This window comes from Ascaphus truei, chromosome 2 (genome assembly GCF_040206685.1).
Source record: "Ascaphus truei isolate aAscTru1 chromosome 2, aAscTru1.hap1, whole genome shotgun sequence".
In the NCBI taxonomy this organism is placed as follows: Eukaryota; Metazoa; Chordata; class Amphibia; order Anura; family Ascaphidae; genus Ascaphus; species Ascaphus truei.
In genome coordinates, this window is record NC_134484.1 from 451,437,645 (window position 1) to 451,463,993 (window position 26,349).

At 43.2% G+C, this 26,349-nt stretch overlaps 1 protein-coding gene across 1 annotated transcript in view; it reads right to left on the reverse strand.

The window, feature by feature from the left end:
• Positions 1-305: 305 nt before the first annotated feature.
• Positions 306-26,349, reverse strand: part of VILL (villin like) — an 85,693-nt gene continuing 59,649 nt past the window's right edge. The window contains exons 8-20 of the mRNA XM_075587945.1: positions 25,464-25,542; positions 24,025-24,123; positions 22,218-22,371; positions 18,141-18,241; positions 17,029-17,166; positions 14,834-14,992; positions 13,514-13,693; positions 11,412-11,557; positions 7,423-7,567; positions 5,568-5,756; positions 5,123-5,191; positions 3,923-4,309; positions 306-1,476 (exon numbers count right to left, since the gene is read on the reverse strand). Of these exons, the coding sequence (XP_075444060.1) occupies positions 1,363-1,476; positions 3,923-4,309; positions 5,123-5,191; positions 5,568-5,756; positions 7,423-7,567; positions 11,412-11,557; positions 13,514-13,693; positions 14,834-14,992; positions 17,029-17,166; positions 18,141-18,241; positions 22,218-22,371; positions 24,025-24,123; positions 25,464-25,542 (1,960 nt within the window). The 3' untranslated portion in view covers positions 306-1,362. The remainder of the gene's footprint in view (positions 1,477-3,922; positions 4,310-5,122; positions 5,192-5,567; positions 5,757-7,422; positions 7,568-11,411; positions 11,558-13,513; positions 13,694-14,833; positions 14,993-17,028; positions 17,167-18,140; positions 18,242-22,217; positions 22,372-24,024; positions 24,124-25,463; positions 25,543-26,349) is intronic.

Here is a 26,349-nt window from a genome sequence, read left to right on the forward strand (position 1 = left end):
TACAGTAGTTCGGGGGGCGATGTTAAAAACTAAGAGCGGAAGACACATAGGAGAGCTTTACAGTGAAAGGGCTGAGGGGCAAACGGAGAAGTTTCATTGAAATGACACAAGCATAAGGTAAACCAAGCTTCTGGGAAAGGAAGGATGCAATGGATTTACTGCCCTACAGTACGTATGGAACACGACCAGTCTACAAGGGCTGTGTCTCTTCTCTTCACTATCCATAACAGTTTAATAATATGTACGTGTGTTTGCACCTGCACAGGATATAAAGAGCTGCTATAAGACAAAGAAAAACCAACACCTCCATTCAGAATTAGTTTTATTTGATCACACCGTGTCATTAACATAGAAGTACATGTAGTCATGTTTCCCCCAGACAGGCCACCTTAAAAACTCCAACCATGCCCATGGCACATTAGTATTATTTGTCATATACCCATAAACCAAATGTTTTATTCTTCTTACCATTTATATTGTCATGTCAAATACAGTATATATATATATATATATATTCATAAATTTCTACAAAATAACATTGACCACCATTGTTTGGCAACTTCCTTAGTCTAACTTCTAATGATGCCATTATTTCATTGGCAAAAAAAACATGTAGTTGTAGAAAAGTTGGCAAAACTGTAACAGAACACGTGGAGGATAATCACTATTCTATGTAATTATGTCAATGATTGGGATACTATTTAATAGATCAAATAAGGGAGTTCTTCATAGATTGTAACTGTAGTGTAAAGAGCGTTGTAGCCATGTGAAGTCTCCAAAGCTCCGTAGACTACAATGACATATCTGTGAAGAACTCGCCTCTAGCCTCTAACAAATCAATACATTTATTATATTTGTTTAACTTCAAAAGTGCAGTAAGTTTCAGGGTTCTCCATCGCTGAAGCATAGCCATGATTTTGTGCACATCCAAAGATATGAAGCTCAATAAGAATGTACAATAATAATCAGGGCCGGCTTGATGGCGATTCCATCGGTGTCGCTGCGTCGGTCTCAGCGCTTACAGGGGTCCCACGCTCTTCAATTAAGCTGATTGTTGGCGCAGAGCGCGGGGCCTCTGTAAGTATCTCTTACCTGGTCCGGTGGCATCTCCTGGGATCTCCTCCTACAGCGTCCTGTCAGCATGGCGGCGCATTGCCATGACAACGTGATGTCACATGGCGTCATGACATCATGTGACGCCACAACATCATAATGCGGCGATGTCTGAGGAGGAGATGCCGTGCCAGGTAAGATGCCTCTGAAAAGCCCCTGCACCGAGCCCTGCAAAACTACAAGCCAGCCCATATAATAATGATTTCTTGTTGGACGGTTCCTGTAGGCTGACGTGGGGAAGGGGTTTCTTTAAAACAGGCCGTACTGCTTTTTCAGCGTTTGCTGCTTCCACTTGGGCAACTGGCGGAACTGGTTTTTGGGCATCCCCATAAGGTTAACAAAATCTGCATCAGACAGGAACATCTGTGAAAGGGAGGAAGGGAGAAAGTGATTTGGAGACATTAGTGAACAGAACAGTGAATCTGGTCACTTTATTATCTCTGCATTGGGTTCCACAATAATCACTTCTAGTTCAGATTTGGGTGTCTATTCCTGCAAACGTGGGACAGAACCAGTACACAAAACCACACATTCGGGGAGAAGAAGCAGCTCAGTGAGTAAAGACACCGACTCTAAACCATGGCACTGAGTTTGAAGCAGGAGAGTCTGGTTCAATTCTTGGAGTCGGCACCATGTGACCTTGGGCAAGTTACTTCTCCCTGTGCCTCAGGCACCAGAAATCATAGATTGTAAGGTCACCTGGGCAGGGAGTGTGTCTGTAACAATGCTGTGTACCACGCACTATACTGTCATTGTGAAGGACTTTGAGTCCCATTGAGAGAAAAGTGCTATATGAAATAAAGTTATTATTATTATTATTATTATTATTGAAACAAAAGGAATCCCAGGGGAAGCAGTTGAAGTTTTCCCCTGTGATAAATCTGGTACAGTGTCTTTGCACAGGCGGTATCTCAATTTTGTGACTGGTATACTTTAGTACATAACCCTGTAGTATGAGTTGTATTAGTCACCAGAAGCCAGTTACAAGTAATTATCAGGTTTAAGAGCTCTCTTATTATAAAAGATGAGGTAACGATTGCTGTGTGATGGAAACTGGAGTAATAATCTAAATAGACAGAGACAGAAAAGAGACAGCGAGGAGAAGGGGAGACAGAGAGAGAGAGAGGCAGCAAGGGGAGTAGCTAGAGAGCGAAGTAAACGGAGAGAAACAGGAAGGAGAAGCGGAGACAGAGAGAGAGACAGCAAGGAGAGGAGATAGAGAGACAGCAAGGAGAGGAGGAAATGGAGAGAGACAGCAAGGAGAAAAGAAGACAGACGGATGAGGAGGAGGGAATGGAGAACAGTGTGCACATCGGGCAGGAGGGAGTACAAAGAGAGGGGAGGAGAGACAGCAAGGTCAGTAGGAGGAGGAAACAGAGACAGAAAGGAGAGGAGGAGACAGATGAGATAAGTAGGAGAGGAGGGAGTGTAGTGGGCACAGCGAGGAGCAGACACCGTAAGGCCTGGGACATAGTGCCTTTAACAGTGCTGAGGCGCGCTGAGGCTCAGGGAAAGCGGTGCTTTCCCTGGCCTTACACAGCGCGCCGTCAGGGGGCGGGACGGGGGCGGGCCAGTGACGTCACGGAGCTGGTTCGCCCTCATTGGGCGAACCGCTCACGTGACCGGCCCTGTGCTCTGGCAAGCAGGGAAATCTCAAGACTCTGTGAGACACACGCTTCCGCAAGCGTGCGCGAGCCCCTGCTAAAGCCGCTCTCATTACGCTGCAGGGGCTCAGTGCCGAGCAGCAGCGCGCCTCAGAACGAGTCAGCGCTTATGCCGAGGCCTAAGGCAGGGAATGCAAATAGGGGAGACAAGAGAGTGCAAAGAGGAGCAGGGCATGATGGAGGAGAGAGTAAGGTAGGGAAGGGGGGGACAAGAGACAGCAAGGCATTACCGAGAGGGGTGAAAACAAAGAGTAATGTTTCATTAATAACCTTTCAGGTCTCCTAGATCAGCCTATGTTACACTGGATTCAGCTAGTAATAATTATAGTGTTTATGTTAGTACAGATGCAGCGGCCGTTATTTGAACATTTCACGGAGCCGTTTTCGTGTGCTCTGCTGTACTCCACGCGGCTTTAACGCCGCCAATCGCCCCAGGCACACGTGTTTATCGCGGTTGTTTTGTTTGAATTTCATGGATTCTGTTTGGGTGCAATTCTTCGCGTACCCGTGGCAGAAATGAATGAATTGTAATGTGTACAGCACTGTGCGACTGTGTCAATTTCAGGTGTTTAACAGCCACAGCACTAAAATGCCATTTTCTGCACTCGCGTCTTAAGGCGGTACGGTTGGAAGAAATCACGCGCCATGACGTGGGTATTCCGAGGTATACACCGCGTGAAATGTTCGAATAACAGCCGCTGCATCTGTAGGACAGTAGAATGACCATTGCCTGAAATCAGCTCTAAAGAAAACAGATCCTACTCTCTGTATTCCATTCTCACTCTGCAGTACCAGCGCCATGTCAGCCGCTCCGCTGAGCTGCAAGGGATGCAGGAACTCCTCCCGCAGGAAGCAAAAGCAAAGCACAGCCGCTCCGCTGAGCTGCAAGGGATGCAGGAACTCCTCCCGCAGGAAGCAAAAGCAAAGCACAGCCGCTCCGCTGAGCTGCAAGGGATGCAGGAACTCCTCCCGCAGGAAGCAAAAGCAAAGCACAGCCGCTCCGCTGAGCTGCAAGGGGTGGCTGCATACATTAAATTCACCAATTTAATATTTACTAAGTGGATTTTATCACCAATCATAGGTACCTTCTGTTACCTAAATACCATGGTGCTGAGTATTGCTTGTAAATATACATGTCTGCTCACCTCCTTTTGGGAAGGGTCCACCCCATCAGGTAAGTCCTCAGTAGTCTTGTTCATAAGCAGGGCTATGTCAAAGCTTTTATCCCCTTTACTCTCTGGCAGAGGTGCTGCATGGTGTTTGCCTTGGCTCTGGATTTGGCTGCCATTGCTGTTTGCCTGGTTGCTGTTTGCCGGGCTGCTGTTGCTGTTTGCCGGGCTGCCACTGCTGTTTGCCGGGCTGCCACTGCTGTTTGCCGGACTGCCGTTGCTGTTTGCCGGGCTGCCGTTGCTATATTGCTGGTTTCCATTGCTATGAGGCTGATACACTGATGCGCTGTTGACCTTTTCTGTACTCACTGGGACATTAGGCTTGTTTGTACTCTTTTTGTTTAAGTTTGTGTTCTGCATGTCCTAAAAAAAAGAAAAAAACAAAAAGAACACTTGTATTATTTTGGGCACACAATACATATTGCTGTAACTGGCTTGTGGGTGACTAGATTCATTTCTAGTGCCACGTGCTATAGCTTGCAAAGTACACAAGTCAATATAACGAATACCACGATGTTTACTTACATGCCTTGCTCTGCTTTCATTTATTTGGATACATCTTGTATTATGAATTCTATCCAATTAAAATTAAAATAAATTTTTTTTGTTCAAGTGAGGCAACTGCTTTCATATGGCCCTGTCACCCCACTGATATCTGCAATTATTATTATTATTATCATTGTTTATTTGTAAAGCACCAAGGATACCGCGGGGGTACAGAGTTATGACATAAACAGAATGACATACAAATAAGGCTTCGGCCCCAGTCAGTGCGCGCACGCGATGGAGCGACTAGCGGCGCGTGCACCCGTTTCTGCAGCAATCAGTGAAACTTCAGATTGCTCGCGGGAGCGTGGCCGTGACGGCACACGGATGGTTCGCCCTCATTGGCTGAACCGCCGCCGTGACGCGGCCATCGATCTCGTGTTTTGAAAATGTGGTTGCGCCATCTCGCTTAGCGCATGCGCGCGCACTGCACCCATAGAGGGCCGTCTCTTGTTCGCGAGCACTGGGGAGGAGGCCTAAGAACACCCATGCACAAACAGGTACAGAGGGCAATGAGGGCCCTGCCTGGGAGAGTTTGCAATCCAGTGGATTGGACTCAGATTTAAACGGATTATCTTTCTGTTCTCTTTTTGAGCTTGGAAAAGGGAACACAACAAAACATTAACTCACCACACTTATCTGCGATATGGCAGAGACATCTCCCAAGTTCTTCTTCATGTCTTCATAAGACAAATCAGACTAAAGAAGAAAAAAGTGTTTTAACATTTATATGTGTATTAAAAAAAATATATATATATATAAATAAATATATATATATTTACACACACACACACACACACACACACACACACACACACACACACACACACACACACACACACACACACACACACACACACACACACACACAAAAGCTTGATAACAGGCACTCCGATTATGTATCCACCCACTATATGACTAGTGCACCCATCAAACGGCAAAATAAAAGATAGATAAATACACCACCGCACTCCAGTGAAATAGACACCGCACTGCAGGGTTGAGAATGAGAGGTAACTCTCCATGTATTACTTCCTGGTAAAACATTTTTATAAATAAATAAATAGTAACTTACACTCCATTTGTGCGAGTCCCAGGCACTGAACCAGCCGGTGAAGGTAGGAGGCTCGTGTCCCTGCTTCACCATTAATATTGGTGTTGCTGAGTCCCGCCCGGCTGGATGCGCCCTAAGATATTCCTTCGCCGAGTTAATGGCTTCGTTCTTCTCATACTCATTGGCTGACTTACCGATCCAAAGGAAAACCTAAAGGGGAAATTAAGGCAGAGCGCACGATGTGATTCATCAATTCACAAGCACAAAGGACCCGAAAACATGGCTGTTTGTGTAATTTGCACTTGGCATTTGGCACACTGATGTCTGGTTTAATCTCTTTCGGGGCGAGAGGGGAGAGCAACATAACACCTCTGTCAGTGAAACAGTTAAGACAGGGGTTCTCAACTCTAGTCCTCAAGATCCCCCCAACAGGTCAGGTGTTTGGGATATCCCTGCTTCAGCACAGGTGGCTCAAGCAGAGGCTCAGTCTTTGACCCGTGCAGAAGCAGGGATTTGCTGAACACCCAACCTGTTGGGGGTGGGGGTGGGGTCTTGCTTTGAGGAATGGAGTTGAGAACCCCTGAGTTCAGGCAAATTGGGGCTAAAGGGGAATTAGCCCCTCAGTGCAAAAGGGGCCACAATGCAGTGCAGACTCCTTCAGCACTGCACAATGGTGGCACACACAATGTTCTGGCAACAGCGCAAAGCGTGCAAGAAAAAGAACGTGCTGTAAATGTTACAGTTTTTTGGTGCTCTTTGGATATACTGATAAATGGCGCAGCAAGTGAGCAGATCCTACTGCAACTCAGAAAAACGTGAGACATTCTCATATGGTGTTAGACAGTTACAAGGTAATACATTCATGTACAATGTCTTCAGATAACATCAGTATTTAGCCGGACCAGTGCACATGAGTGAGTTTTTACACATCGAAAAATCCGGAATATTAAAACAATGTAATTTGACAAGGTCATCACGACACAGAAGAAAAGATGGATCCAGCCAACTGAGAACCAATTTTCTGTGAGGAAGAAAAATCAGCAAGAGTATATCTGTGTGTTCTCCACATCTGTGATATGAGGGGAGAAGTGGAGACTCTTCTCTTAAACAAACAAGACCCTTTTACTTTGCAATGTGTTACTTAGTGCTTTGTCAGTGAAAGTGTTAACATATATTATTTTAAGGTTACGTTTAAGCATTATTATAAGCTAAACTGTTAGAAAGTCCGGGTATTATTGAAATCCCTGCTCTCTGATTGGTCAAAATTCCAGGCATTATCCATTCAGTAATGCCCTGGAACTTTTTGCACCCTGCCGAGTTTTCCAGCCAATCAGCTATGAGTTCTCATCCACACTGAATGTGAGAGCAGCTGTCAGAGAGGGGAGGTGATTGGACAGAATTATAGCAGCAATCCCCTCTACTCACTATAAATAAATGTTTTCTTTCTTTTACTCTGTGACGTCCTTTGCTGTATTTAGCAATGCCACACTTCTACAATTCTGTACTTGCATTCTGGAGGTACAATTTGCCTCCCAGGGAAATTAAAATGGCCACCGCCATCCACAAACATTAAAACTATGGAGGTTACCATGGTAACCACTGACTACAATGACATAGTAAACATGTAAAAAAGGCAAAATGTACAACTTTAAAAAAAAAGAAAAAGAAGAAGAAATTGATCAACAGTTTATGTTATGACTTCTTTTCTTTTTTGTGAATGGTGGTGGGAGGATTTTAACTTAAGCGTCAAACATCATGAAAGTGTGCGTTAAACATTTTACATGAATGTCATTTAATGGTTTAAATTGGTGCAGCCCCACATAACATACAGTATTACACATGTACGACTGGGTCTTCAATCGTTTTGTTCACTGACCTCTTCCCAGGTGTCCAGTAACATAACATCATCCTCATCAAGGTCGCTCTGGGCGAAGTCCATAACTTCGGTCATGATGAAGCGACCTGTCTGATTGGAGCATTCAAACAAACGGGGCTTGTACCGTACCACAGCCTCCTGGAATCTGAGAAGACCAGACAACGAGAAAGGAATTAGAGACTACACACACACACACACACACACACACACACACACACACACACACAAACACACAATGGGAAGGGACACTCACAAAAACATGTAGAAACAGCTGGCACTTAAGTAGGAGGTTCCCGCGTCACTTCCAGTGACTTCAGCTGTGTGGACGGAAGAAGCTGGGCAGGGTATCTCCTGTTGCCAGTACTCCAGGTCATCCAAATCTCAGGACGCAAACGATTCAATGCGTTTCGCTACTGCTTCATCTTTCCGCCCACACAGCTGACGACAACGGAAGTGACGCGGGAACCAGGAAGGAGCACAGATAGGACTTGGACTAGCTGAGTGACCAGGGAATCTTCTTACATTGATATGCGCATTTCCTTTGTGCATAATGTGAGTGCACACCTGTTACCTGTTATGTGATTCCACATTATAAGTATAGACATACTATACTATACAATTGAGAGTCTCCCCTTTTTTTGAGGAACACTGGAGAAATTGGCTTTATTTCTGGCTATCCACGAAGTTGCATTATGTCGTGCTCCAGTCACAGAGAGACTGGGTCTCTGCCATGCCATCTATATAGAGGGAGTTTGTGAGTGTAACACTTACCCTGTTTATAACACTTTTGAAGTCACCCATATTGGCTTCACTATTGTGCATTTTTTATCTGTTTTTACATATTCTTCACGTGAACACCCATCTTCCCCTTATTTGTAAGAAATTGCATCAGTTTGGACTAAGGAAAGGTCATTAAAGGGTTAATGAGCTGCTTTACACTTTGTTCACACATTTGGTGATATATACTGTACTGTGCTATTGAGGTTTTGCACAATTATATTTTATTATCACGGTGTACCAATAGTTGTTTAATTCACTATCACTATTACTTAATAAGCACTTTATTATTTATACACTCCAATCCCACACAAGAGCACCCAGTTACAATCCTTTCTACCTGTGCACTTGTCACAAAGAGAATGGATCACTTTACGAGAAATTGGTGCACTATGAGTCCTTCCAGAAGAAGTAACAAAAGAAATAAAATCCATGAAGGATGGAATGATCCCAGGGTAACATTGAATAACTACAGAAATCTTGAAGGAAGCTGAGAAAGAAGTTGAGAAAATCCTCGCAGTGCTCTATGCAAGAGAAACAGGAGAATTTCAGAACAGTAGAGCAAAGCCATAATGTAGTTATCCCCATCCATAAGAAAAGAGACAAAAAAGACCCCTGAAACCACACACTAAACAGTCTACTTCCAATCATAAGATTTTTTAACAAGGTACTGTACTCACTAAATGGATGTAACAGACCATACTCAGCCTAGAGAAGCAAGGTTTCGCAGTGGATACAACAAACTGGACCAGATCCAAGCTACAGTAGTAGGGATTTCTCTAAGTAATTAATATGATTTAACACTCATTTTAGGATTTGTAGATTACAAATAAGCATTTGATTCTATCTCTGCATCAGCAGTTTCATATGCATTAAGAAGACACAATGTTAAAGAAGCGTACACTGATATAAAGAACATTTATGAGAATTCCACATAAACCATTCGGTTACACGAAGACACAACCAAGATATGGATCAGCAAAGGTGTGCGACAGCAGGCACCCTTTCACCAGAGCTTACTTGTTCAAGAAGGTAAATTGGGAAGAAAAAGGAGTAAAAAGCAATGGTGAATACTTCAGTCACCTATGATTTGCAGACAACATTGTTAGTTTTGTTCAACTTCCCAAACATCAAAAGTCATGGAATAGAACTAGAAAAGGTTAAAAATGATGTCTACCTTTTTGCCAGCAGGTATCAATGGATGGCAACTCTATGGGAACTCTATGGATGAACAAAGATGAGATGGAGCGCATTTGAAAGAAACAAGTTTATCTTTAAGGGAAGCTTCCAATGGGCCTAAAGAGAAATGTGCTCGAACAATGGATTCCGCCCGTAATCACATATGGATGCAGGAAGATGAAAAACAGGGTATTTAATCCATATCCAAATGTATCCAATGTTTCTGGGCCATCTCATGGTCCCTTCCTCAGGGAGGTGCATGTATTATGTACATACGTATGTACGTACGTATGTATGTAGGTATTTATGTATGTATGTAGGTACGCACGTACGTACGTATGTATTATGTATGTACATATGTATTATGCATCTATGTACGTATGTACGTATGTACGTACACACGTATGTATGTACTGTATGTACATACGTACGTACTTATGTATGTATGTATGTATGTATGTATGTAGGTACGTAAGGTGTATAGGCACTCCACTTTAGCAAATAAGTGTTTATTGATCCATGAAAAAAAATCCTTAGTGAACCAAAACGTTGGATCAATAAACACCTATTTGCTAAAGTGGAGTACCTATACACCATTTTTTGTTATCTATACTACATGAATTAAGCCCTGAATATGTGAGACTCATCAACTGTTCTACCTCCGCTAGAGTGCCTCTCCTTATGGACTATATATAAATATATATTTAACAACATATTTACATACACACACACACACACAGTAGTTTCTCTACTATAGATCATCAGGAGAGATAATTATCTTAGTAGATGAGGATTTGATTGAACGTTTGCCTTGTGTGATACTGACTCAGCTGCGAGAAATCACCTCCCAGATGTAAGACCCAGAACTGTAAACTGTTCATTTAAAATACACTTTATAATGAAAGCTCGAAGACTTACCTGTTAAATACTAGCCTGTAGCTATATTGGTTACACATTATATCTATTTAAAACCAGAGACAGAACATGAAACACAGACAGAGCTCAGTGCACATCCAGTGAAACTTATACACGGTACAGTGCCTAAATATATATGGGGGTTCAATATGAGCTTGTACTGTAGGTGTCCTGTATGTTGCACATTATATCTAATTTAGTTTTTGGATCAGATAACCTCTTGATAAGGAAAAAAATTATAGATTGTAATTATAATTCTGAGAATAGGGTTTCAAATGGGGGTTGCCATGGTGAAGATCATTAGGAGACTTCCTTCGCTTGGATTATTTAATAGATTCCTGCTTAATACAGGAACGGGACTCAGCAGGCGGGCTGGTTGTAAACACAAAAGTAATAACAGAAAGTTCTCATTTCTAATCAGGTAAATAGTTGAATATCAATATTGTTTATATCTGTCTAAATGATTCCTATTTTAACGTTACAGGTTGTGGATATGCATAATTCAAATGCGCAAAGTCAAATGCAAGAAATTCAACGTTTGGTTGTGAGTCACTAGTCACTATTGGGCTTGTTTATTAAACATGTCCAAAATGGGCACAGCGTTTAATTATGTTTTCTGGCTACACAATTCCCTGCTATATGTAAATGTTGTATGCAAATAACCCAAAGTCGCACCATTTTGTATTCAGATGCTATACAATAAGGTGGTATCCCCTCCCTCAGGGCCGCCATTTTGTATTCAGATGCTATATAATAAGGTGGTGTTCTCTCCCTCAGGGCCGCCATTTTGTATTCAGATGCAATATAATAAGGTGGGATCCCCTCCCTCAGGGCCGCCATTTTGAGGTTTTGCAAAAAGAGGAGAGAAGGGAGAGAAAAGGAGAGAGAGGTAGTAATAAAGCTGGAAGTAGAGAGAGGAATCCGGATCAACAGTACACCGTCAATACCAAACTGGATGTGGCACGGGACCCAGGTTATTAGAAAGATATAACGTTCCTGTATTTAGACATACTGTAAACAAAATAGTGGTCCAAGTCCAAAAATCGAGCCTAGCTACCTTAATTGTATTATCTTAACAATAACATTTACCATCCTGTGGTCTTTGAACATAGACTTACCTTTTTTCACTGGCATACGGTGCTTTCCCTCCTAGGGCTACCCAGAATTCCGCTGGCTCCTGACCCTCCAGGATGGTCTGCTTGTCTTGCTTGGAGATAATGTTGGACACGGTCTTGGCCATTTCTCGCTCATCGCCGCTGCAGCCCTTTATGGGAAGAGATCACAGATTCATGATGAGAACGCGTACGAAGGGGGCATTGCATTATATGCAAACGTGTATCACATCTGGTCACCAATAAGTATGCAGCAGGGCAGGAGGGGCCAAGTCCAGTCCGTAAGGGCCACCTAGAGGTCAGGATTTCAGGATATCCCTGCTTCAGCACAGTCTTCGACTGAACCACTGATTGAGCCACCTGCGCTGAAGCAGGGATATCCTGGAATCCTGACCTGGTGGTGGCCCTTGAGGACTGGACGTGGCCCACGACTGAAGTAATATGTTACCTGCACTTTATTTTTCTTCCTTTCTAACAGACTTCCACTTCCTTTATTTAATAAGGGTCCCCTTTAAAGAAGGAATGCTATGTCCCAGGCCCGATTTGTGGCTAGACCACTATAAGACCCCACACTACACGGTGCCAAGAGACAAACTCAACCCACTAAATTCTGAGCGCCCCAGGGAAAAGGCCTGATATGTGATTACAGCTATGTCATATATGTAACCCATGTCGTGTGATGTATGCAATAAGAACGGACCCCCCTCCCCCACCCTTATGATTTCTGTACCCCCCCCCCCCCGAATAACTTCAATAAAAATTTAAGTTACAATAAAAAGAAGGAATGTTGAACCTTTTGCATGTGGTGTCTAAGAGAAACACCCACTGTTTTTTTTTTTTTTTTACTATGATCAGTAAGTTTTGTGGCATTCTGTCCACTAATTTTATCTATAGAATAGAGATATACAGGGGCACTCCCAATGCCAGATGAAGTATAGCAAGTAAACTTTGGTGCAAGCTAACCCATCCCTCCCCCCTATGTTCCAAATAGAGGGATATAATCTTTTTTATTCCTTATTTTTTGTTCACACTAATTGTACTTGTAATATATTCCAGCTCAACATTCCTAAGATACCACTGGTGAACTTATCTTTTTCATATGTAAAATGACCCTTTTATTCTGTACATAGTGTATAAAAGAGGTCACAAGCAGCACCAGAAATACAACAGGCAGCATTGTTCTCATCACAGAAATCTCCACATTTTTGTTGAATTATTAAACTTAGAGCATTTCCTCTGATTTCCTTTCCTGTGTCCCAGCTTTGTCTTGTGGTCCCTTCATCCCCTGGGATCTCCCCCCTGAATTTCACAAACGCTATTATTTCACCTAAATTTACATATAAACTGAATGTTCAAATAAACTGATGCTTTTTACCTTTCTGCCATGTTTAAGGATTTTTTTGTAAATAGTATTGACTTTTTCTATGCCAAGGCAGTGGCAACATTATTATACCCCACAATTTTCAAGGACCAATCACCTTGAAAAGAATGAGATTTCAACGTGCGGGGAAATAGACAATTAATTCTACAATTAAATCAGTCTACATCTGCGTCGCCCCAAAGGCGGACAGCCTTTGGCGCAGCCCAAGGGCAGCCAAAGGGTGTGAGTCGTTTGCTGCCGTTCGCTGATGTTTGGGGATGTTAAAGCTGCTCTATTCCAATCTGAAACTCACCAAGCCCTTTTATCCCCTGTAGCCAATTTTCCAACTATATCTGTCCATGAAATGTCTGTGAATTGACTGTATAACCTCTGTTCATTTAATGTAACCATGTATTGTTATAACTCTGTGCCCGGGACATACTTCAAAATGAGAGGTAACTCTCAATGTATTACCTCCTGGTAAAACATTTTATAAATAAATAATAAATAAATAAAACATCTACAGGAATCATTCTGATTTGCCCCAGAGTGAAGAAGGGGGTACTGAGTTTATTGTAACCTTAATTAAGGGCTTATGACCCAGCAACACCTGTGTTCAAAAAAACCTTGCCGTTAGTATACTTTTTTTTTTTTTTTTTCAATTACACATTTTTCCCAATTTATTTACAACGAGGTGCTTATAAGAAAATGTTCAGTATGTTCACACACTGACAGGCTCGAGCAGTACCTTTCCGCACCATAAGTAGCACACAGAATCAGTCTTTAGCACAAAGACATCATTGGAGTTAAGAGAAGAGGCTCGGGCTGGGACCTCAATGGCCTTTGTGTTGAATTCGTCTGTTCCCCTGACTTGGAACAGTCTGAGTGGCGGCTCAGGCTCCTTCTTCTCAACCCGACTGGTTCCTCCCTAATACAGGGAATGAAAACAAAAAACACAAACAAATTGAACTGGACAAGCCTTACCACTCATTATGTGGTGCGTTAACACCTTTAGCAACTCATCAGTTAAGGAGCCCGTGCCCATACTGGCCAACAATTGAAAGCTTTACTTCCGGGACATTTGGGATTCAAATGTAGTTTTTTTTTAAATTTTTTTAACTTCTATTGATTTGTATTTTGAAGGTAAATATTTTCAGAGACAGCAGAAAAATGATAAATGTTCACCTAAAATTCAGGGAGACTTCCTCATAAATAGCCTCAGTATGTCAGTGCCTTGTAGGACCAAAACAAACTAGTTTGCATGTTTGTTAGGTTTAATATGTGATCGACAACATTTTCAAACAAACTAGACAAGTATACGCACTTTTTAATAATTGGTTTAAAGGTTAATGTCTGTAGCCTGGTCAGAGGGACATTTCTGGAGCCCAGCAGTTGAGCAGGGGTTGTTGGTTGGCCCTGCTTGCTGTCTGGAATAGGGATGGGCTTTGATGTTGATAAGGCCGTGATTATACCTAAGACTGCAGAGCGCACAATGCCGTGCGCAGCAAAAACAAATACAAGTTTTCCTATGAGCGCGCACCGAGTGTGCGGCGAACAAGGCGGCCAAGCGCACGAATTTCAAGCAGATCCAAGAATTCGACTTTTCTGGAGCGACGGCTTTGTCATGGCCACGTCACGTGGGCGGTCAAGCCAACGACGGCGAACCTCTCAGGTGACGTCATGGCCACGCCTCCGGCATGCCTCCCTGTCACCTCCCGATGTCTCCTGCCTGCAGTGCAGGTTCCGGGAGGTGCATCACCCTGAGGGAGTGCGGGCGCCAGGCCGCCACCGATATAATCGAAGAGTATGCCTTGACCCTGGCCACCAGGCTATTGGCTTGTTGGGAAGGGAAGTGAGCAGAGGAAGATTTAGAAGGGGACTTTAATTTAAAAATATAGTCATTCTTTATTATAGAAACAGCAGCTCCACAGCAACACTGTAAATCAATGAATGAGCCACTGATTGATCCACCTGTGCGGAAGCAGGGACATCCTTAGAACCTGGCCTGTTGGTGGCCGTTGAGGATTGGAGTTGACCACCACTCTCTAGGACATAAAACAAATATTACCTCATATATAATCATCTTTCCCTTGAAGATTGCCTGGAAATGTTTGGGCTCCTTCCCCATGGTCACTCTGATTTGGACTGGTTGGTCCTGGTACTTCCGATCCAGCTCTACGGCCTGGAAAGCGCACGCTGTGATTTCATCCTGAGAAGCGTGACGGCCCTGCAATCCGCACAGTGACACATTACTAATACTAATACTTCTCCAGTGAATAAATGCATAAGATGTCATTCAATACATACTTATTATGGAGTTAGAATCTTAAACAGAGCCCTGATTACCAAGGGCAGCCTGAGACATCGTGTTTTATTACTTCCCATCCTACTTAGGTGCATGTAAGATGGAAGGCTGGAGGAATGGTGCAGAAGGGAAGCTCAAAGACATCAACACCATCATTAAGTCACGCATAAACAGAGACACGGGAATTGAGACTAATAATAACTTTAAAAAATTGGAGTAAATGGAGTAAATGAGCAGGAGTCTCAAAAAATAAAGTCCATAAGAGGCAATGGTACCCTGAAGGTATAAGCTAGTGGGCATGAACCCACCCCTCAAAACCTCATTGGGTTAGCCCTTGGATCATACTATTATAATTTGACAATATACTACTGTAGCCAAGTCTCTTTGGACTACTATTCCCGGCCCTAAATTCCACTGTAAGCCCCCATAGGTTGTGGGCAGTGTGGGCATGATTCATAAGGGGGATCTGTTATAATGTTCAGTGTGAAAGTTACATTGTTCAGCAAGTATGAACTATAAAGTTATACTGGCCCCTCACTGAAGTAAGGGGGGCCTATGACCAGAATAGACTGGCTTACTAGCCACTCCCCAGGGAAGGAGGGGGGTGTGAGTATCCACAGTGAAGTAGAGTAAGGAGCATAGTAAGATAGCTCCTGGGAGGTCTAGTGCTAACCTTCAAGGAGTGCTACTGGGAGAGATGCCAGAATATGTATATTTTGCATGGAGAAGTGGCTGAGGCCTAGTCCAAGATGGGATAGGGTACAATGATGTATAATTCAGGGCATGTACTATGAAGATGAATAAACCTCAGTCAAATACACATCTGGTGTAGTCTTTGAAGCAAGGTACTGACTAAAGAAGAAGTGCCTTTGAGGGTCATCCTGTTCCCACCAGGATCCTCTAGGGATGGAGGCGCTGACCAGTAAAAGTACCACCGTGAACCTTTCCTGATGTCCTCCGCACACCACCGCGGAGATCTCCTGCCTCCTGTTTACCTCACAGGTTTGACCACAGTAGCCACAGAATACACCAGTAGCAAGACCATTTCCTGGAGGGTAGGGGAAAGAGGGCTATACTGCAATGCAAATATACTCACAAGTGTCTGCCCCTGCCCTGTGTCTCCTTAATGAGCGCGCTGCCAATGATGTAGTCAAGATAGACAAAAAGCAAACAATGTGGCGCACAGCCAAAAGAGAGTGGGTCACGTGGAAAAATAAATAATCATTTTATGAGGTCTGCGTTAAGAAACGGAAGTAAAGCAGCCCTCCTTGCAACACAAGTTTCTACATTGAATGTACATGATCAATATTTTTAAGTGCTAACTACAGGCTAAAATAATCAGTTTCATATAAATTACAGCACGATCCAGGGTCATAAATTTTTTTCACTTGGAAACAAAACCGAGGAAAAAATATATAGAGGAGATTTGTCTTTTTTTAATTTGAAAAATGTCTGCAGCATTTTTCTAATGTAATCCTTGCAGTGATCCAATTACAGACATCCCACACATTTTGTAAGTGAAATGCTATGTTTATATTATTATTTTTTTGCTCGTATCTATTGGACCTCAATCTTTTGTTCCTCGTAAAACCTCCCGTGGGTCAACATGTTCTGATGCATATAAGCATCTTTTTTTTTATTATTGTATTTATATATCAGGCTCCAATATATTCCCCAGAACAGTGTCTGGCGGAAGATAATAACATAGAAAATAATACTTTATATACGATGTACTGTAAAGGAAATAGCTCAAAGGATCCGAATCTAAAACGTAATCCTGATCCCCAGGGGCAGACGTAAAACAAAATCCTGGTTTTCCACTTCCTAGATTTAAAAGCACCTGTAATGAGCTCTCCATCTTCGTGGAAAAGACTCAGAGAATCTGTCATTGATAATCAAGTCGACACCACTAATGCCAACCATTGTCTGTGGTATTTGTAGTATATTAAATAACTTACCAGCCACATGTAAAGAAGGTAATAAGGCTTCCCGGCCTTTATGTAAGTATACAAAACCAAATAACAGTCCCCGCCATAGAATCGTCCGTAGGTTTTAGGGTCGACCGCTTTTAAGTCCACATTTTCAATCCTCCAAACCTGTTTGGAAAGGGAAGCTGTGAATAATCAGCCATTCATGTTTAGTCCTTGCAAGGAAAACTCTGGGCAGCTGCATTTAATACGCTTGACTTGTAACAAATGTCTATTCTCTATGTCATAGAACACATCCTCCTAAAAGTAAGAGGAACCGGCACACCAGAGGTCTTCATACAAAAAGAGAGATTAAGATGTCTCCCTCTGGAGTGCCGGTTCCTTTTAGTTTTAGGAGGATGGGTTCTAGGTTATACTATAGGTCTCCCCAGCGGGGGGACGATCGCTGCGCACCCGAGGCAGTTGCAGAAATCCAGAGAGTGCACCTATTTCTTTCTTCTATTCTCTATGCCAGACACCTCCAGTTACGCAGACGTATTGCTAGTATATTTAGGGTCCAAAGCAGACACGTGCTAAAGGCGCAAAGTGAATGCAATGCATGATATCCCTTGAAAAGTTAAAAGGTCCTTTCACGTGATTGCATATTGTGAGGAGCCGCTGGGTGCAGCAACATGGACGCTTCCCTGACTTTGCCGATTGCACCAAGATTGCCGCCGAAAGGTAATTGTCGGCACCTGGTCTAGGCCTATAAATGTTCAAAAGAGTGATCAGTCCTTTGTCGTAGCAGGGTCTCTCTCTCCTGATGCTCCTGGACCCCGTCTGTATCCTGTTACGCTTTGCCTTGCTGAACCTCTGCTGGAACTGGAACCCTCTTTGCCTCTCTCTTGCCCTGAGCTTGGAGCCCTGTGACCCCGACCACGCTGTCTCTCCCTGTCCAGGATCCCGGAACCTGACTATTCTTGCCTGTCCAGGCACCAGCACCAGGCTTACCAAACTCCATACCTCTGCCCTGCAGGTCTGTCTCCTGGACTGCAGTCAGCAACGTTACACATATACAGTGGCACTTTATTCTTGAACAATATTACTGTATTGTATCTCAGAACACCGGAAAGCTGAAGAAAAATAGCGACATGTTCACTCACCTCCACCTTTCCAGACGCATCATCTACCATTCTCTGCTCTGCTGCCAAGTCCGGTCTGGCATATAACTGGGTGATGTCAAACTTTACTTGATCCACCTTGGCTGTGAAAACACAAGCAATGGATGTCCCATTAGTTTCCTCCAGATAGTTGTATTCTGGGGTCTTACAGATTTCCATGGCGCACCGATGTGGGTTCCTGAATTATCACTAAATCTTAAACGGATTTAATTCTCTAAAAAGGATTTGACTGGGCGGGGATATAAAAGAAAAATATATTAATACTGTAAAATCTCAGGGCTACTGCTCCTTTAAGAATGACAAATGACAGAGAAGCCCAATGCTACATCCAATATGACAAAAATACACAGTAAAATACTTATATATTCTCTTGAAAAAGGGTAATTTAGTTTAACCCTTTGGCCAAAGCATTGTAAGCTTGCGAGCCACAACATCTGGTAGTGTTAGTACTTGCAAACAGGGTCTGCCTTGTCGTGGCTCGCAAGCTTACAACGCTTTGGCCAAAGGGTTAAACTAAATGACCCCTTTTCAAGAGAATATATAAGTATTTTACTGTGTATTTTTGTCATGTTGGATGTAGCATTGGGCTTCTCTGTCGTCTGTTGTATACTTATGCCACGCTCAATAGCTCTTTTTGACACTTATATACATATATATTTTGTGGGGGCTCAGGGGTTCCCAAAAAGAGCTTGCTGGGGTTTTGTGTGTTTGTTTACTTTAAGAATGAGCAACAACCATACCAGGATATGGAGGGTTAAGTAGCAGCTTTTATTCACAAAAAGGTTTTCACTATACACACCAAGCAAATCTGGTTATACCTTGACGTTGGTATGCAGGCTAATGACGCTTTGGCCAAAAGTTTTAACGAAATAACCAAGAAAATATTATTATTGAAGTCTTTAAACTTTATACTTATTACCATATATGTTTTGTCAATTGGATGTAGCATTGGGCACCCCTGTCTTTTGTTGTTTTCACTAAACACATCAAAAAATTCCACTTCCCATTAAATAAGAAGTCGCTACTACAAGAAATCGCGTTACCTTTCTTTTTGAAAAGTACAACGGGCAGAAATCCCAACAATTACTTAACTTAGTGATGGCCATCTCCAGTCCCTGCTTCAGATCAGGTGGCTCAAACAGTGGCCGTGCTGAAGCAGGGATATCCTGAAAAACCTGACCTGTTGCTGGCCCTTGAGGACTGGAGTTGGCCACCCCTGATTTAAATACTCAGGAGTCAAAACTAACCAGTGCATTCAGCTAAAGGGCTCAATTGCCATGAAATTACTCGAGGTGATGGAAAATATCAAATTAAAAAGCGTAATGGGCCGGACAAAAAATGGTTTGACAATATAATAGATAACACAGGGACTGTACCAAAGTGATAACCGCTGGGGGCTACACGCAGTAAGAAACAGTATGATAGGGATCACATGTTGCTATTGTCCCAGATGTACCCAGGAGAAACTCTTGTTCAGGGACTAAACAGCTACTAAGAGCCAGAAGGAAAAAGGATGCGCACAGGTTTCCTCTCCTAAGATCCCCTCTTATTAACATGTCTCCAATAGAACAGGGACTCGTCGCATACATTTAGAAAGATCAAAGTATGGCATGTTTTGAAAGACTGGTGCCGCGTGAATGTCAGCGCCAACTGTCAGGAGCATAAAGAAATGAACACTTTCATTCATCTGAGAGGCAAACACCAATACAAAAAGGGAGAAATGCCTCCTTGCTTATGTAGCCCTGGGTAGTTTTGGGGCTATAGTTCTGTCCTCCTCCTGACATTAATACCTGGTAAGGGCAGGTTTTGCCAGGAGCAATCATGGGTTTTCCCCACACATGCAGTGCAGTGAGTCAGTGAAAGTAGTGTCATCAGGCTCTGTGTCCAATTAGAGACACAGGGGTGGTGCTTACTAGAGCTACTTACTGCATTGCACTTCCTGATTTAGTCAGTCTGTCCCTACCGTGAGAGGGGCAAGGTTACCCATACTGAGCTGTCAGTGCTCTGGCAGGCTTGAGTCCCCCACTCTGGGGAGCGTGGGGTTAACCTATACCTCCTATCCCACCAGGGAATAGGGGAAGAGCAAGAACCACTCTTAGTGCCCTAGTGTGTTCAGGGACATCCTAAGGGTGGGCACCCTAAGAAGAACTGCTGTGATTGTGGCTGCTGAAGAAGGAACCCAAATAAAGCATCCTGACCTTTTATAAAATACCTCCTGCCTGAAACTGAAGTATATTGAGAGGAGGCGGGCGTGTTCATTTGCAGATACTTGACCCCATACAGCTGGGGGCTGCACAAGATGGAGGCGCTGCACCTGTGAGTAGATTCTGGGCAAGACCCCAGAAGCCTGTCCTGTTATTCCCCTTGACCACCATGCGGGAGACTCAGGGCAACCTGTTACCAGCAGGTATGCACCACACTGACAAATCTAATCAGGGTAGTATTTTCCCTAGGAGACCCTCATGAGATTGGGTGGGGGAAACAGGGTTACACTTAGTAGGACCAAAAGAGGAGATATATAGTGATAATAAACAGCCCAACTAATGAAACTGTGCTTATTATACATGATGCGCTGGTGTATGATTGTAGGTGAATACAACCTCAGCCCTGCCAACATTTTCACAGAAAATGGATACCACTGTAATTTCTCTACTTGTGCTGGATGGAGCTACTCCCAAGCACATTCAATGGAAAACCCCCAACCTATGCAGCTTACCGCACACACACACACGCACACGCACGCACACTTGTTAATGTTTAATAAGTACAGCTGGTCTTACAGCACACACACACACACATAGTGTACCTGATAAATAGGTACAGTTGGAGGGTATGTAACCTACCTGTTTAAGTAGAGGTACTTTCACAAAAAGACTTTAGAAAATATAAAGATCAAAGGAGGACTATTCCAACAAGTACATATCCAGCACATGTTTTACTGTAACGTTTGTACATGTTGATAAGCCCCTGAGAATGTATTTGTAAGAAGAGGTGGTCACTGTAAGGACCTCCCGTTACAGAAAGTCACTATGCTGTTTAAATGAGCAATCCAAGCACCTTTTTCTTTAACATTTATTTCATTTTTTTACACAGGATTGAAGGAGGGGATCCCCGGAGCTGAACCCCATTAATATCAGCTCTGGGGTGTCCCCTTGCTTCTGGAGATACTTCCCTTTGCATGGGGGTGCCGGTAGCCACTCTGGCTGAGCTAGCTGGGTTTTAAAGTTTAAATCTCCCGCATCAGGTGGGCCAATAGGAAGCTGAATCTGATGATGTCACGGATTCCTATTGGCCCGCAGGACGAGGGAGCTTTGAAACGCTGTGATAATAGGAACCCTAGTAGCCGAGGAGCGGCTCCCAGCACCCCCTACGGCGGTAAGTATCTCCGGAAGAAGGGGGTTCAGCTCCGGGGACCCCCTGCTTCAATTCTTTTATCTTTTGATAAATCTGAAGTCTTGCAGGCGTTCGAGTATGACACTGTGTGTCCTCATTGTGTAATATTTCTTCATTCAGAACCCCTTCAGCCTAAATCTGCGTCGCCCCAAAGGCGGACGTCTGAAAGGGTTCCAAGAGCTACTAAGGGTCAATATCTGGGCTTGTTTGCTACTACCTGTATGTGTTTCGTCAGCCCTACCCCTGCAGTGTTTATGAGCCTCGACAAAGTAATTTGGAAAGTCCAGCTGAATTCATTCAGAACCCCTTCGGCCTGCATCTGCATTGCCCCAAAGGTGGTAGCCAAAGGGTGACAGCGGTTCGCTGCCATTCCGCTGCTCTTACAGCTCTTCAGTTCCTGGATTGGGTAAAGTCTTCTAACACAATCTGATCTGTAACTGTTACATACGCCCATAATCATATATTATCTCTAACTGTCCATGAAATGTCTGTAAATTGAATATATTACAACTGTTCATTTAATCCAACCATGTATAATCATAACTCTGTGCCCAGGGCATACTTCCTGGTAAAACATTTTATAAATAAATAAGTGATAAACTTGGTCTCCATTTAACACTTCTATCGGCTGCGTATACTGTATAGTACCATATCAATGTGTCTCACCAATTTTTCCAACGTTGTACGTCTTTCCAACTCCCTGTGTTTCTCCAACATCTTTCCAGTTCCGGAAGAGCTGTTCAAACATGGCCGACTCTGCTCCGTCATTAATTACCTCCACATTTGTGGTCGCTGGGTACCCTTTAGCTTGTATGAAACCCTGCAGAAAGGACACAATGATAAATCGTCTTCTTTAACAAGTGCCACGTACTGATGAAAATATTACTTTACTGCACTTAAATGTACATATTTATAATATATGTTTTTATTTTAAGGTGCTTAATTAAAGAGGCAAATCAAGTGGGCAATTTCAGGTCTGGGGGCCCAGTTCTTCCAGAGATACTTACCTCCATGGTAGGTGCCGGTAGGCGCACTGCTCAGTAAGCAGGTTTCACATAATGGGCGCTTTTTGACGCTCCCGCACCCTGCTGGCCAATAGGAAGCTGTGATCTCATCCAGTGCGGCTTCCTATTGGCCCGCGTGACGCGGGAGCTTTAAAAAGCGCCCCTTCTGAGGTGAGTAAAGCCGGGGGGTCCCCGGAACTGAAATGAATCGGATTCAGCTCCAGAGCTCCCCCTGCTTTAATCCTATGTTTAAAAAAAGAATTTGCAAGGAAAAGTGCTCACTTGGATAACTCCTTTAATTGGATAGGATCAAAGGAAAAATAGTAAGTAAAGTAAACAAGTGGAAGTATTGTAATAGACTTTGTTTTGCTTGTGGGTCTTGTGATTCATTGCCATCCAACAGCGTTCAGATTAACACTCTGTCATCAGAGAGGAACAGACACAAACTGCAAGACACCGCAGTGCAGGGGTGTGTGGCTGAGCCCCAATCCCCTAAAAAGCAGGTCACTATCTCTATTTTGTTTTTCCTTCTTCTGGGGGAGTGACAGCTTAGAAGATCTTGTGAGACAGGGGAACCTAAAAGAGCCAGACTACAGGTGTGCTGCATGGTAAGTGTGGGAACTTCCACTGGTGTTTAGGTTATGGGTCTAAAACCAATTGAGTCTTGGTTTTGTTTTTGCCAGAACTTGGTCCTTTCTTGCATTGCCCTTGCGGGAAATGCCCTTGCGGTTTTTTAACGAGTCACGTTCTGAAGCAGAAACTTCACCTTGCTTCTGCCTCGGATTATGGCCCATTAATCTGATCTGTGGTTCAGTTCGATGTGGACAACGGAAGCCCCTAGGGGGCTTGGGTTTTGCCCTCTGAACGCGCCCATCCTCATTAGTAAGACAGGTGAATAGTTGCCCTGCAACAGGAGAACAGGTAGCTGACAAAAAAGGACTCAGGTAGGCTTGTAGGGGGGGCCCAGGCTGGAGTCCCTGAATGAAATCCACACTGTCCATAGGCTGGAGGCCCAGGTAGGCCTTCACCTCAGTTTATCGTAGCTGAGTGAATTTGCCCCATTTTAATGACCAAGGTTATATGACTTAGTGTTTGTGATTTCCCCTAAAAATGTGTTGTGTATGACTCTGGTTGATAGTGGGATCAGACACCCCAGTTGTTTGGGAGTTTGAAAGTTTTATCATAATTATTTTGTTTGCCAAGCACCGTTACTCCCTGCGATCCCCGTCGTCCCAGCCACATAATTTTGGCCGAACTTTTCTCATGGTGGTCTTCATTTAATCCAAGAAGCCCTGCGGAAGGCATCGAGACCCTGGAAATGCTATTGGCATGATACAATATATTTTACTTGCATTTAAAGTTCCTGTGCTAAAATGAAGGGTCATTAGGCATAACCAGAACCCCAAAATATTTTACTGGCAAAACCAAAACAAGGGGTCAGTTGAGTATCTCTAGTGATGATAACTTACCACTGCTCTGCTGAAAGCTGCCTTCTTCTCGTTTACGCTGGAGTTTTTCCCTCTCCAAACGTAGATCTTCACTCCGCCTTGATCTAGTATGTGGCAATCCTGCAGAGGAACAGCACAAACACAACTCATTGACAACAATTCCCAAAAAGCTCCCAAAGGCCCATTTCAAGAAAGCTGTTAAATACAGTAAGGAGAAAAATTTCCACGGAAAACATTTTCCACAAAGATATGTAATCTGTACGAACATTGTAAAGCAAGGAAGGTTCTTTCTTTATGCTGTATGGATGGACTCCCTGCAGTCATTCTCACTCCACACAGGTAAAAGAGAAGTTTCAACAGGTTAGTGTTAGGACCTGCAAAATGTGGTTATGCCTTGACGTTGGCTTGCAGGCTTATAATGCTTTGGCCAAAGGGTTTAACTAAATTACCCTTATTTATGAGAATATTATTATTGAAATATTTAAACAATATACTAATTACTATATATTTTGTCAAATTGGATGTAGCATTGGGCTTTTCTGACTTTTGTTGAACACTGTACGAACAGCAAGTGGAGAGAATCTTTTTTTTAAATTTATTTTTTTACAATAAACAGCTTATCTTTTAAAAACTAGAAGTTGTCTGGAATAAAACAGTGTTGTATTATTAGTTTATATAACGTCTCCCTTCCTTAACCATGTCTTCTTTCCATTTTGCTTATAAAACAGGGAGGCGGTATGCATAATAGAGATGCATGCACCCTATTTACACATACAAACAGGTAAAATATATACATACTACAATATGCTATGAAATATTGCTATATATTATACAGTTATCATTTTTTTTAATACGTTTTTTTTCCTTCTCCTTTCTAGTTCAACTTCCCATCCACCTTCGCTCTTTCCTCTGGTTTGCTCAGTGATCAACTCCCCACATCCACATCTACCCTACCTCGTTCACGTAACTCCTGACCCTTTCCCTCACCCCCAACTGGCGGTGAGGAGGAGACTCGCACACCCCATAGAGAAGAAATGCAACAAGAAAACTTGTTTTCAAAGCATTTTCTCTCCAGACAAATGCAGAACTGAGGTTGGGTAGGCAGGTTCAACCCTCACCCCCTCAAACTCACCCATCTCTAATGCATAACCTAATAACTATATCATTGACAAATATGTTTGGTTCACCTCAATCACTCCCCCCCCCACACTCAAAGTCCTCATCATAAATGAAAAACAGGGAACATTTTATGCAGCGTACTTGGTCCTACATGGGACTCCACCTTTGTCCTACATGGGACTCCACCTTTGTCCTACATGGGACTCCACCTTTGTCCTACATGGGACTCCACCTTTGTCCTACATGGGACTCCACCTTTGTCCTACATGGGACTCCACCTTTGTCCTACATGGGACTCCACCTTTGTCCTACATGGGACGCCACCTTTGTCTCTGACTTACATCATGCTGTAGAAGATCCTGGGTTAGGGGTTTTGTGGCTAATTCCTGAACCACCAAATCTCCATCCTTTTCAAAAACACTGTAAAAAAGAGAGAAATCATTGTCACCCACCGTACAGTGTATAACGAGAGGTCCAGTATACCAGGTGATATATACATAGGAGGCAACATTAGGAGTGGGACTTAGAGGGATCTCCTAGGCTGGTGAACAACTTTGGCTCTTTGATTTAAGAAAACCAGTCCAGCTAAGTACAGCCGTCCCAAGCATCATTTCTGTACACTTGGTCTAAAAATAAAATGTCACTTAATTCCTCAATTATAAAATCCTACTGTTGTTTAGTTGGACAAATCTTTACACTTAATGATCAGGTGTTTAAACTCCTTTACGGGAAAATGGGCCAGCAATGTGTTGCTGCCCCCGCCCCGGCAATTAAGGGGTTTAATAGTTGTATAAAGAAGTCCCTGATATATTTGCCAATGCTGGGCACAATCGTTATGTTTACTTGCTGGGGTTCCTCTCTTGTAATATTATTGAGAGCCCTGCACTCACTCTTCATACAACACAACCCTTAGTTACACAGACTCTATTGTACCCACGCTCACTGGATTTTTCAGAGTGGCGCACTGCGAGTGCTCATATGCATGTCATTACCCAGAACCCCTGGCGGCAGTGGAACATTGCATGCTAACAGATAATCGGGAAAGACAGGGTTGAAGACCTGTCTGAGACATGTGAATGTGCTCACAACGTGGTATTTTTTTTGCCGACTTTTCCAGGTTAACAGTGTGACAATGGTCCATGGCAATATTTCTTCTTTCTTTCGATTATACAAATGTTGCTACAAAATCAGCAAATGTGAACACAATGTCAGGACTGGTTCATGATC